At 37.4% G+C, this 12,567-nt stretch overlaps 1 protein-coding gene across 4 annotated transcripts; it reads left to right on the top strand.

Moving 5' to 3' along the window:
• The first annotated feature begins 5,445 nt into the window (after nt 1–5,445).
• On the top strand, nt 5,446–11,185 carry LOC109236692 (serine/arginine-rich splicing factor RSZ22-like). 4 transcript variants are annotated; one of them, XR_002069531.1, is made up of 7 exons: nt 5,446–5,551; nt 6,352–6,453; nt 7,890–7,978; nt 8,210–8,426; nt 8,552–8,662; nt 8,825–10,240; nt 10,546–11,185. XR_002069531.1 is itself a non-coding variant. In XM_019402893.1 (6 exons), the coding sequence occupies exons 2-6, from the start codon at nt 6,365–6,367 to the stop codon at nt 8,859–8,861; spliced, it is 543 nt and encodes a 180-aa protein (XP_019258438.1). In that variant the 5' UTR covers nt 5,446–5,551; nt 6,352–6,364; the 3' UTR covers nt 8,862–10,466. The 4 variants fall into 4 exon arrangements, 2 of the variants coding, with proteins under 2 accessions (XP_019258438.1, XP_019258439.1); XR_002069532.1 differs by lacking the exon at nt 10,546–11,185 and having other exon boundaries at nt 8,825–8,936; nt 9,162–10,472; XM_019402893.1 differs by lacking the exon at nt 10,546–11,185 and having other exon boundaries at nt 8,825–10,466.
• Nucleotides 11,186–12,567: the final 1,382 nt, after the last annotated feature.

Below are 12,567 nucleotides of genomic sequence, written 5' to 3'. Positions count from 1 at the left end.
AGGAAGGTGATGAGGTTTGGAAGGATATCTATGAGCATTTTCAGGTGGATGGACTGGAGAAATAGAAGAGGAAGAACGTGCAGAAGAGGACTGTACAGAAGAAGGAGTAGAAACAGCCTGCAGAGGAGAATGATCAGAGGAAGAAGGAGTGTTGTGGTGAGAAGAAGCAACTGGAACATGCTGTTGAGGGGAAGGAATAGGTTGAGAAGATGAAGAAGTGTGGTGTGGGGGGGGGGTAAGTAGTAGGGTAATCAAATCTGAAGAATTAGAAGGACCCGAAAACAATGTTTTAGGTGAGGTAGATAGGTAGATTCAAAGTAAGGAAATATGTTTTCATGAAAAACAATATCTCTAGAAATAAGAATTTCCTTGTTTGAAAGTTGCAATAACTTGTATGCTTTCTTTCCAGGAGGATAGCTAAGAAAAATATAAGGTGTAGATCTGGGAGAAAATTTGTCTCTAAGAGGTTTAGGGACCACAGCATTACATAAGCAACCAAAGCTTCTCAAATGACTATAGGAAGGTTGAGTTCCATATAGGATTTCATATGGAGTTTTGCCAGATAACAAGGTACTTGGGAATCTGTTTATTAAATAAGTAGCTGTAAGTATGCAATCTCCCCAAAAATAAAGTGGAAGTTTGGACTGGTATAGAAGGGCCCGGGCTGTTTCTAATAAATGTTTGTGCTTTCTTTCGACTATACCATTTTGTTGGGGTGTATAAGGGCAAGATGTCTGAAGTAAAACTCCTTTGGACTGGAAAAATTGGGTAGCTTCAAGACTGGCACCAAGTTCAAGGGCATTATCTGTCCGAATGGTTTTAATCTTTAGGTTGATTGGGTTTCAACCATTGAGAAGAATGATTTTAGAACAGAAAGAGCATTGCCCTTGCTACTTAAAAGGTGAGTCCAAGTACCTCTACTACAGTCATCAACCAAAGTTAAAAAATATTTGCAATTTTTGTATGTTGCGGTGTTATATGGTCCCCACACATCGACATGAATAAGATAAAAAATATGTAAAACATGAGATTGACTATGAGGAAAAGGAATTCTTTGTTGTCTCGCAAGTGGACATACATCACAAATGAAAGGTTGTCTATCACAAGATGGAACATTGATACAAGTGATTTTATGTAGTTTGGAAAATGACAGATGTCCTAGTCTATGATGCCACAAAATATGAGACTTATTCACGGTGACAGTAGTTACATGAACAGAAAATGGAATAGGAACAACAGAAGAAGCAGCATATGGTTTTGTGGAGGTAGAGTTGAGAAGATAGAGCCCTTCAACCATCTTACCAAGTCCCAATGGCTTCTTCAGAGAAGGGCCCTGTAGGAAACATGCAGTAAAGGAGAAAGTTAACAACAAAGATGTATCAAGAATGAGTTTGTATACAGAAATAAGATTGTACTTAAATGTAGGCAGATAAAGGACCTTAGAAAGAGTGACAATCGAATTAATATGTACCGTACCAGTAGAAGTTACTTTCACTTTGTAACCATTAGGTAATGTGACAAGAATAGGAATTGGAAGGTCAGTTATATTGGTAAGTAAATTTTTATTGGAGGTCTTATGGTCAGTTGCTCCAGAGTCTATAATCCAAGAGTCAATATTTAAATGAATCTTTAGACATGAACAAGTACCACAACTTCTATGACAAAAACATGCAAGTATACATGCAAAATTAGCAGAGGCAGTAGGGAATGATTCTGACCCTCATCGGTAACCTGGACATGTTAGAGAATGCTCATGAGTTTTTTGTACTAGTTTGCGGTTATGGTGGAAGAAGTGGGATTCTCAATGGGATTATCAGCTTTGACCTCAGAGTTTGAGTACACATTGGCAGCAACTCTAACATTTTATTGCCAAATTTGAAGTTCTGCGGATAACCATGATGTTTATAGCACGTTTCTATTACATGCCCGCTCTTCTTGCAATACCGGCAGAAAGATTTCCTAGGGTCTGGAGCTCTCTTTGCATCAGAGTTTCCTCTTTGATACTGATTCGGAGTAGTGAAGTTGTATTTCTGATTCTGAGCATTGAGAGTGGTTTTTGGATTATGGAATGAAGGACCACGGAGATTAGATCCAATAGAGAAGGATGCTGAATCAGATTGAAACGTAGGGAGATTCTGAATACCCCTCTGTTTCTCATCCTGTATAACCAAAGAGTAGGCTTTGCTCACATCAGGAAGGGGTTCCATCATTAGGATGTTCCCCCTAGCATTGTTGAAGATTTCATTTAAGCCCATTAAGAACTACAGTAGCTTCAGATTTTGATCCCTCTTTATCATCTTATGCTTACCCCCACAATTGCACTCACAGACACAATAAGATTCTGTATTCAAAGACTCCATTTCATCTTAAAGACTTTTAACCTTGTTGAAGTATCCACTTATATCCGAAGAACCTTGAGAAACTGAGCTCAGATCCTTCTGAACCTCATACATTCGAGCACCATTGGACTGTCCATAATGTTGATTCAATTCATCCTAGAGTCCTTTGGCAGTTTTCGAGTATATGACACTTTAAGAAATGTCTGGGTCGAGAGAGTTGAGAATCCTGCTAATGACCATATTATTACACTGTTCCCATTGATCGAAGAATGGTGAATCAACATCAGGACGAGTATAACTACCATTGATAAATCCTATTTTCTTCTTTGTAGAAAGTGCAATTGTAATTCCCCTTCTCCAAGCACCAAAACAACTACTATTGAATTGCTTAGAAACTAACATAATACCGGGATTATCAGAAGGATGCAAATAAAAAGGGTGAGAAGGAGGAAAAACCAGTTCATCATCAAAATGAAGATTGAGAGATGGATTGAGATTATTAGGATTCAGAGACGGATTTTGGTCAATTTGTTCATCACGATTGCTTTGATCACCCATCACGAACACGTAGTACAGGAGTTACCAGCTTGGAATCAAATTACCCATAGAGAAAGCAAACTTCAGCCACGATTAACCACAAAGTACCTTCGTTGAGCTACACAATACCAAAAAAATCACTTACTGAACTGGAGATCTCAACAATGAGATATTCGATCAATTTTTTCGATTAGAACTGGAGGAAAAAACAAAAATTGATAGAGAACAAAAATTAGGGCAAAACACCAATGAAATTAGGGTAAATCGATCTCGAAATAGAGGAAATAAGAAGAAATCACTATGAAAATAAATCACATGAGGAGAGGTTATGTGATTTCCATGGCTCTGATACCATGTTAGAATCCAAGGATTCGAAGTTAACAACGAGATCGAGAGAGAAAGATGACTGTCGTACACAAGGAGAGAGGGAATGCAGTTTTGGTAAAATGACCGGGTAAGGATCTAGAATCTTCTATTACCTATATACATGATCATACCTTGTTTCTATAAAGAATAAATCAACCCAATCAGCCCGATACAGATAATTAAGCCCAACTACAACATAAGCCCAAAAATACAAAATACATGAAAGTGAAACTCAAATATGCTAACAGCCTACACAGTGTATTTTTCCCGAGAATGGGGGTCATTTGACACCCCTTCCTATAAGGTGGCTCCGCCACTGTTCATGCACTTGCATCAATTAAGGCGGTGGTTTACTAATTGACGTTGCAGTATCACTGTGATTACCAAGTAAGCCCCATGTGAAACGGCTCTACGCAGAGGCGGAGGTAGGATTCTAAGCTTATGGGTTCGGGGTTCTAATCCTTTTAAGTTACTGGATTCTAAATTAATAATTTATATATATTCAATAGATTTTTTAAGACAAATATATGTATTGGACCAAAGCGACTGGGTTTGGCCGAACCCATACTCGATGGGCTAGCTCCGCTGCTGGCTCTACGCCTCTACCAATGGGGCATATCATCTTAGTAATTTTGTGCATCTATGCGATGAACTGAGTGAGACTATTGTAGATTATTGTCATCAATTATGAGGAATATTTGGCTAATTCTGTCGTTAATCATTCTAACGCTTTATCGAATTTGTTCATGCATAATGACTAGATATTACCCTGAGTATGTTTAGTCCTTAATTTGCAAAAAGCTGATAACTTTTAGTCATGAATTCATGGTAACATAATTTCAAATAGATCATTTAAATCAAACGGCATTTTGCACTTAATAAGCCTCCCACTCTTCATTGACCCCTCATTGACTGCTGCTCCTACAGGCTACAGCCACCACACTCCCTTTCCCTACATAAGCTCCTTACTTCACCTCCTAGTGACTACGCCATCCCTCATTTCCTTCTCCATACAATATTCCACCTCCTTGACTATCTCCACACCATCACATTCCCTTCTAGTCATGCCTTTGACTAGTTCTTAGCTTTGTAAAGGTAACAATATAGCTGAAAGGTGATGGTTCTTTTGGGCTTGAGGCTGCTGCTAGAGGCGAATTCTAGATTTAAACTTTATGGCTTCAGCTTTTAATATTTTCAGTATTCAACCTGTTTTATTTTTAAAATGATGGATTCATAAAAAACTTCATCAGTTTGAGAGAAATTTAATATGGATGGATTCATATCTACAATTTATTATAATTTTTAAAAATATACCCATAAATTAATGTTCGGCGTTGAAACTTATAGGTTCAATTGAATCCGATGTCAGAAGGCTAAATCCGTCACTAGTTGATGCTCTTGGCAGGCTTGATCACGTGTTTATGTTTTTGATTCATTATTTATTACTATTTTTTTTCCTTTAATGTTGCAAGAAGCAAAAAAAAAAAAAAAAAGGGTCCTTGTTATGGTTTGAATATGAAAAAGGGTTGTGTGTCCTAAAACCCACCTTCAATATCAAAGACCGCGAAGTCTCGTTCCACCATGCACCGCGTTCTGTTTGCTTTATTTGTACGTAGTGTGGTTTCTGCATCTTGAAACAGAAGATACTAACAACAATAATTTTCTCATTTACTATCCCGTTATATATAAATTAGACTGCACAATATTAATAACACTCATATAATCTTTCCCGTGATTCATTCTCATTTTTTTAATATTATTTTTTCTTCGTTGTGTTATTTGCTTATATACATGTAGTATGGAACCTGGCTAGAAGGAATTCTTATTCTTCTTATTAATTTCTCTGCATATATTTTAGTCGGCTTTAGAAGACAAATTCTAAACAAACATTTCTAGTGCGTTGAGTTAATTCATCTTCTCTTTTTGAAGGGTGTAAAACAACGTCAAATATCAACCTTATTTTGTCATTTGTTGAACAAAATATATGCACATTATCAACGCCTGGTTCTCTGTTTCATTCCGTTTGATTTTAAGTGATCCATTTGCATTTCCGTTATCAGGACCAAAAGTTCTCATTTTTCGCAAACTTAAAAGACTAAATATGCTAAGGGTGATATTAGAGGGAGAAAAATAAAACTACTCCCAAACTTAAGGGATCATTTGCGGTAAAAACTCGAATAGTACATTTGGCCAAGCCCTTTTCCTATCCCGTTCAATACAACACCAAATCTCAAAGCGCTAAATATTTCTTCTTACACATCACTCTGCTGTTTCGCTAGGGTTTTTGCCATCTTCGCTAGGGTTTTCAGGTCCGCATCTTCTTTCTCAAATTTTCCAGCTAAAAACCAGTTATATGCTCATCTTATTTTGTAATTATTTTGAATCTCACTGAATTGGGGAAAAGTTCTATTTTTTCAGGAACTTTAAGGGTCTTAAAGTAGATTTTTAGCTTCGTTGTCACGTATTTTCTTACTTTCAATTTTTGTTTTTGAGTTTGTTTGGCTGAAATTGGCGCAGTGATTTACTGAGCTATTGATGGATCTAGGATTTCGTTAGACTTGAGCTTTTAAAATTTCTGTATAACTGTCATCACTTTTCTCTCTTAAATGTTCTGTGAATTTGAAAAGATTCTCACTTACTTTTCTGTTACGGAATTTAGGTTGATAATTCTGTGTTGTGGAAGGATCTATTGGTTTATTGCCTTTCGGCTTAGCTTGAACTATTGTAAAAGAGTTGCTTGATTACATCCCTTTGAATTGTTAGATTTTTTCCAAAATTGCCCCTCAAAAAGCCTTTTTTCAAACTTTCAGTGAATTGTAGAAAGTCCATTGTCCTTGAAAATTGTCCTCGTTATAGTAATAATATAATGTTCATTGACTAAAAATCTTCAATAATTTCTATATCTTGCGCTTTTTCCCTAGTAAAGTTGTTCTCTGAAGGCATTTTCTTGGACGTGACACTGAAATTTGATATTATTTAAGTGGAAGGATGTACTGATGTTTCAGGATATTATGGTGTTACCAGGAAAATGATGTTTTGTAAGCGGTATTGGATTGACAGTTTTATGAATGTTAAGAGTTGGCTGTACTTTTTTGTTCTTTCTCAATAGGTGTGTACAGAAGATGTCAAGAGTGTATATTGGGAATCTGGACCCTAGGGTCAGTGAAAGAGAGCTTGAAGATGAATTCCGTATCTTTGGAGTTATAAGAAGGTAAAGGAAGTTCCAAGATTTACATCTCTTCGTGATTGGTATGCATAGTATGGATGGTTGTAAACTGAATCTTTACCCTCATTACTCTCCTCCATGCACACCTAAACCAGCTTTTACTTTTTGAGAGTCATTAACTGCCCGTCACAGAATTGATAAATTTTGCTGAGCCGCACACCTTAGACCATTGACTTGGCAACTAAACCCCAGTATTACTGCCTTCTTTTTCTCCATTATAAGATGATTATTATTGTTTGGAATCCTTCTGTTTTTTTAACAGTATGGTGGAGCACATGCATAACTTATAAGAATGTTTACATTTTTTTGCTTATTTGGTTTGTAACATAAATTCTTAATTTCTTAGATTCTCACGTGCCTTTGTTTCCTAGGAATTTACCAGAATGTAGAAATATTCATGTCTAGCTTCTGGCCATGCTGAGAATCTTTGGAGGAAATCAAATGCCTACTTTCCTAGTTTTGGAATGAAAACTGAATTTTATTCTAGTCTTGGTTGAAGGGGGGCTAATGGTTTTTGATTAGCAAGTTGGTCGGAAAGAAAGACAAGCTGAATTCCATCTGTGCTGTTATTCTTTGCATAAAGAATGAACATGTCACGGATATTGTGCTTGAGCACATTGTGTTGAACGCATCGGAAAAGAGAAAGGAACTATTTTGGAGGAAATCAAATGCCTACTTTTCTAGTTTTGGAATGAAAACTGAATTTTATTCTAGTCTTGGTTGAAGAGGGGCTAATGGTTTTTGATTAGCAAGTTGATCGGAAAGAAAGTCAAGCTGAATTCCATCTGTGCTGTTATTCTTTGCATAAAGAATGAACATGTCACGGATATTGTGCTTGAGCACATTGTGTTGAACACATCGGAAAAGAGAAAGGAACTATTCTGGAGTGACCCATTGAAAAAGAAAAAAAATTTGTAAGCAACCAGAAGAAGATGAGTGTATATTGACATTATAAATTAATTGGCATGGTGGAAATCCTAAAAGATAGTTTGGGATTCTATGCCTTCTTTACATATGGATCAATTTCATGCAAGTTAAAGTTGTAAAATTTTGTCTTTAGTTTGTTGCCATCAGAAAAGTTGTCTGTGAGTGTACTTTTCTGAAAGAAGAACATCTATCATGAGGATGGTTATACAAGTCTAGCAGATACTTGTGTAAAATCCACATAACTTCCGTATTGGAGTAAAATTGTTTTTCTTGTATAGTTTTCCTAGCATACATGATGAAATCATAGAAGAGCTTGTGTTGAAATAAGTCTCTTTATTATTAAGTTTTCTCTAAAAGTTAGTTAGAGTGTCTAGCCTGGCTAGGTGGAGCCATTTGCTCATAAGTTTTTCTCTCTTAAGAGCATCAGTTGCAGCTCACCATGATATTGACCTGCTTTATTGTCCATGATTCCTAACCCACAAATTTGTTCACAGTGTTTGGGTTGCAAGACGTCCCCCTGGCTATGCTTTTATTGACTTTGATGACCTACGAGATGCACAAGATGCAATCAGAGAGCTGGATGGTATGGTTATTTGACTGTTTGAACCAACTTAAGCAATTATGAAGCTTTTTGAATGAGTTTCTTTTATCTTTGTGATGGCCATGCTATATTTGGCCTTACACTGAGTTAAAACCTTACTCTAGTCAGTCTATACTTTGGTGTTGTCTATTTTTTTCCTGTACCTTAGCATCTCTAAACACCAGTAATATGTTGAGCCACTGAAGGTATTTTATCCCTGATCCTGTGAACTAGGTAAGAATGGATGGAGGGTGGAGCTTTCACATAATTCTCGAGAAGGTCGTGGGGGCCGTGGAGGCGGTCGTGGTCGCTCTGGAGGCTCTGATTTGAAGTGCTACGAGTGTGGCGAGCCTGGTCATTTTGCTCGTGAGTGCAGGTCGCGTGGAGCTCCTGGAAGACGTAGAAGTCGGAGCCCTCCTAGATATCGAAGGAGCCCAAGTTATGGTCGTAGGTGAGAAACTGAAGGATGATATCATTGACTAAGAATCTTTTAATAATTTAAGTCTTCTGATAATCTTCACACGAAAACTGCTGCTGTTCTCTCCATTTCTTCTGATTTCCTCCTCCGTGAAGCAGGAGTTATAGTCCTCGTGGGCATTCCCCCAGGCGCCGAAGCTTGTCGCCGCGCGGTCGCAGCTATAGCCGATCTCCATATCGCGGCGGAAATGAAGTTCCATATGCTAATGGGTGAAGTCTCTATTTACAAATTTTGCGGTTCTTTTCTTATGTGACCCAGGTGGCACTTCTCTTTTATAGTATATACCTAGTTAATGTTGGATATGCCGCAACTTATTTTCATGATTGGTCTCAGATACTACAATATGTTTATTTGCACTGATTTATATGCAGAAATAGACTCAGAGAGCGTCGCAGAAGCCGAAGCTGAAGGAAAAGATGATTGCCTGACTTGTCCAGGGGTTTTCGATTAGTCTGTTACTGTCCTTGACTTAATCACAGCTGTGTAAGTGGGGCCACGCCCTCTGCTTTAACTGGTGGTTTTGGTTAAAATTCAGTACTTGCTATTGGCATGATAAGTGTTGGTTTTTGTTTTTTCTAATGTTTCCCTTTTTATGAACCTATATCATGGGGGCTTATATTATGGATTTTATGGTAGCTGTTATTTTTGTGAAGAAAATATCACAAAGAACGTTGCTAAAGACTTATGTTTTTGTTTTCTTGTGCCAAGGTGTCTTCCTGGTACTGCTTCATTGGTTTTCTGCTTCTACACTCTGGTTGCTTCATGGTTTTCTGCTTCTACACACTGGTTGCTTCATTGGTTTTCTGCTTCTACACTCTGGTTTCGTTCTCCAGTGCCCTGCTGTGGGATCTTCAATTTCGAAGATTGTGGATCCCAGCGGGCTACACTGCTAGATGCTTCTGTTTGTTGACTCTCTGCGGATATGATGCACCTCACCTCAAATTATAGTGGTATTTCTTTAAGTTCATATTAAGGATGAGGAATGGCATGACACACATTGGCAAGTACCTACTCTGTTCCAGGGAAATTGGGATTTGATGTTCTCCTTAAACCAACTGTGGATGGTACTCCATTTGGGTTCGTAGGGCAGTGTCCGAGTCTATATAGTGATGAGTATTTTGGTTCCCTTTTACTTTTATTTTCTGGCTGCTTCTTTTTTCTTCCCTTCTTTTCACACACTTTTATTATCATCTGTCAAAATAACCTTTATCAAAAAAATATTATTTGTCAAAATAACAGTCTTTTTAGGGGAAAATTCTCCATACTTTCTTTCTGTCTTTGGAGAAAGAGCTGGTTACAATTTTATTAGAATGTTCCCTGTAGAGTGACTGAGATTTTGAAGTTTCTTTTCTACTTCTCCAGACAAAGCTAGTGAAAAACCTGCACGGTGATTTCTGTTAACTTCATCGTGTTCATCCTTTTTTTTTTTGTCTCAAGTGAATTTTGCATTTACTCATATACAAATTATGGGGTGGCCAGTAGTAGTGCATTCGACAAAGTTCTAGAATGATATGCGTGAATGTAGAGGACCACTCTTCTTTCAGTTGAAGAGCTTGCTTTGACTGCCTCCATCCAAGATGTTCAGCTGAGTTCTTGTCTGAGTTATGGCCCACTGCTCCTGGCGTCTCTTCTTACACCAGCTTCAGTCAAGTATTCTACTGTATCTGCACAAATTTGATCACTCCAGTCCTCTTTCTGTCCCTCATTTTAGCTGCCATTGCCAGCTTGTTACGCGGCGAGTTGAGTGCAGATCATCATCTGTGTTGTATACGGAAATGATTTGAGCGGTAAGGTTTATATACCGCTAAAGTGTTACTTACAATACGTTCATTTTTCTTAATTTATGTTTTCCTGTCCACTGGAAAAAAAAAGGTGGTGCATGTTCTCAAGAATATGCTCGCCTTCCTGTTGTGCTTTGTCCAATAGATTTCTTTCGGCACGTGAAAGTTACACTATGGAATTACTTTTGTAGTTTTAATATCAGATTTAAGGTTTACTTGTTTTTATTTTTTATTTCTATTTTCTTGACTTAGATCTGCAATCTCTTTTGCATTATAGTGATTGCTTGACCATAATGCATCCTTTTAAGCAGGCCAGAACCTATGTTGTGCCGACTATCCAAAAATGTTGCTGCACCAGTGTCGGATCCTCCAAAAATACTCTATTTTTGGAGGATTCTACATGCACCTGTGCCATTTTTGCAGAGTCTGAGAAACATAGGCCAGAACCCTTTTAGAATGCATCTATTGGTGAAGGGTTATTGAATGTGTCCATAGTTTCACGAGCATTTTGTGACGTGCTCGTCAGTCACACTGACTGCAGATAATAATACCATTTTAAATGGGAGGAGATCGTGATGTTTAAGAATCACAGATATGAAATTTTGCTCGAAAGCGATATGCACCGAAGTCTGGATATTTTTTTAATTGCTTTGTGTTTCCTTTTTTCCTGATCTCCATTTTGTGAGAAATAAATGGTGAAAACTAGATCCTGGTTGATGGAAAGCAGCAGACTGGGAGTGAGTATACTTTCCTGCTTGGCTGCGCAAAGAGTCCTCGGGTTGTAGCAATCGAAAATTCCAATTGTACCTACTTATGTAATGGCTAGAAACATACCTACAATGACGTTTAGAAGTTGACAATTTGACTTAGGGTAGCAGTTCGGCGTGGAATTTATGTATGAGCTAAAACGATGAATGGAAAATTAAATCACGCAAATTTTATATTCTTGTTTATGCTTGTTGGATCAACATTTAGATGGAACCGCGGATAAAAAATGAGAAACTTTCAGAAACCACTATGTTTTAGTGGTTATTAGTCAGTTGTAGCTACCATTTACTATATTACTTCATATAGCTATGTTTTCAGATTTTTTAGAGTGTATTCGATGTATTTAAGCTATTGTATTCATGAATATAGTAGCATTTCTAGGCGTGAAACAGGGGATTACAGCTAGATAGATTTTTGTATTCGAGTGTATTCGACTGTATTCATGGCGTGAAACATGCAATTACAGCTCGACAGATTATTGTATTCGATGTATTCGACTGTATTCACGGCGTGAAATATGGGATTAAACTGTTTTTAAACGAAAAGTGAATCAATTAACATAATAGACTCCTAACATAACTCAACAAACTCAATTATAACACACAAAATTTGTATTTCCAGTTATAGAAAAGATTCTCAACCGAAAAACATTCCAAAAACATATTAATCTTCAGAGAAATTATATAATACATCTGAATACATTAATTATATTAATTAATAAAAAATCATATGAATACATTCATGGAATATAGCGAGACAGTGAATACAATGAAATACATAGAATACAACGGGATACATTGAAATACAGTGAAAAAAAAGACAATGAATACAATGAAATACATAGAATACAGTGAGATACATTGAAATACAATGAAAAAAAGACAATGAATACAATGAAATACAGCGAGATACATTGACATATATTAACAGAAAATTCAAGTTGCTCAGCCCCCAACTCCGTCGTCTTTGTTTAAGCACAATCCTAAGCTTACGTAAACCGAAGTGGAAACACCAAGCGCGTAAGCACCAATTGCCGCCGCAACCAATTCTTTTCCGGGCTTCACCACCGCAACAACACCAACAATCCCAAAAGCCCCAAACGGAATACGCTTCAACAACTATTTTCCAGCCCCCGAAACGACAACGTCTGCAAATACCTCCACCGCGAAGTCCTTAAATTTAGTATTCCCAAGCAGAATTTCGCTCTCTTTCTCCTCGCCGAACCGGCGCATGGAGACGACTTTTAAGGCCTTATCTACTTGTAATCGGGTCAGAGGCGATTTGACCCAGTTGATTATGAGAGGGACGGAGGGATAGAGAGAAGCGTGGAGGCGTTCGGAGGCGGAGAAGAGCTGGTAGGGTAAGTAGAGAGAGAGGGAGAATAGATATAGGATAGGGGATAGGAGAAATTTGAGGGGATATGAGAGAGAAAAATAATACAAAATTTATTTTATGGCTTAAGGGTAGGAGGTGACCATAAATAGATATTTGGCTATAAAAAATCAAAAGGTAGCTATGGAATATAATTTTTTAAAAGGGTATTTATTTAAAACAAATAAGGTATC

The sequence above is a fragment of the Nicotiana attenuata genome, unplaced genomic scaffold (assembly GCF_001879085.1).
Source record: "Nicotiana attenuata strain UT unplaced genomic scaffold, NIATTr2, whole genome shotgun sequence".
Taxonomy (NCBI): domain Eukaryota; kingdom Viridiplantae; phylum Streptophyta; class Magnoliopsida; order Solanales; family Solanaceae; genus Nicotiana; species Nicotiana attenuata.
The sequence above is the reverse complement of the archived record's forward strand: the minus strand, read 5'-3'. Positions and strand labels throughout refer to the sequence as shown.

Excerpts from the sequence above, each read along its gene's own strand:
- LOC109236692 (XM_019402893.1), top strand. The coding sequence starts at position 6,365 with ATGTCAAGAGTGTATATTGGGAATCTGGACCCTAGGGTCAGTGAAAGA. Across the intron at positions 7,979-8,209 it reads TGCAATCAGAGAGCTGGATG|GTAAGAATGGATGGAGGGTG; the intron begins GTATGGTTATTT and ends CCTGTGAACTAG. Across the intron at positions 8,663-8,824 it reads GAAGTTCCATATGCTAATGG|AAATAGACTCAGAGAGCGTC; the intron begins GTGAAGTCTCTA and ends ATTTATATGCAG.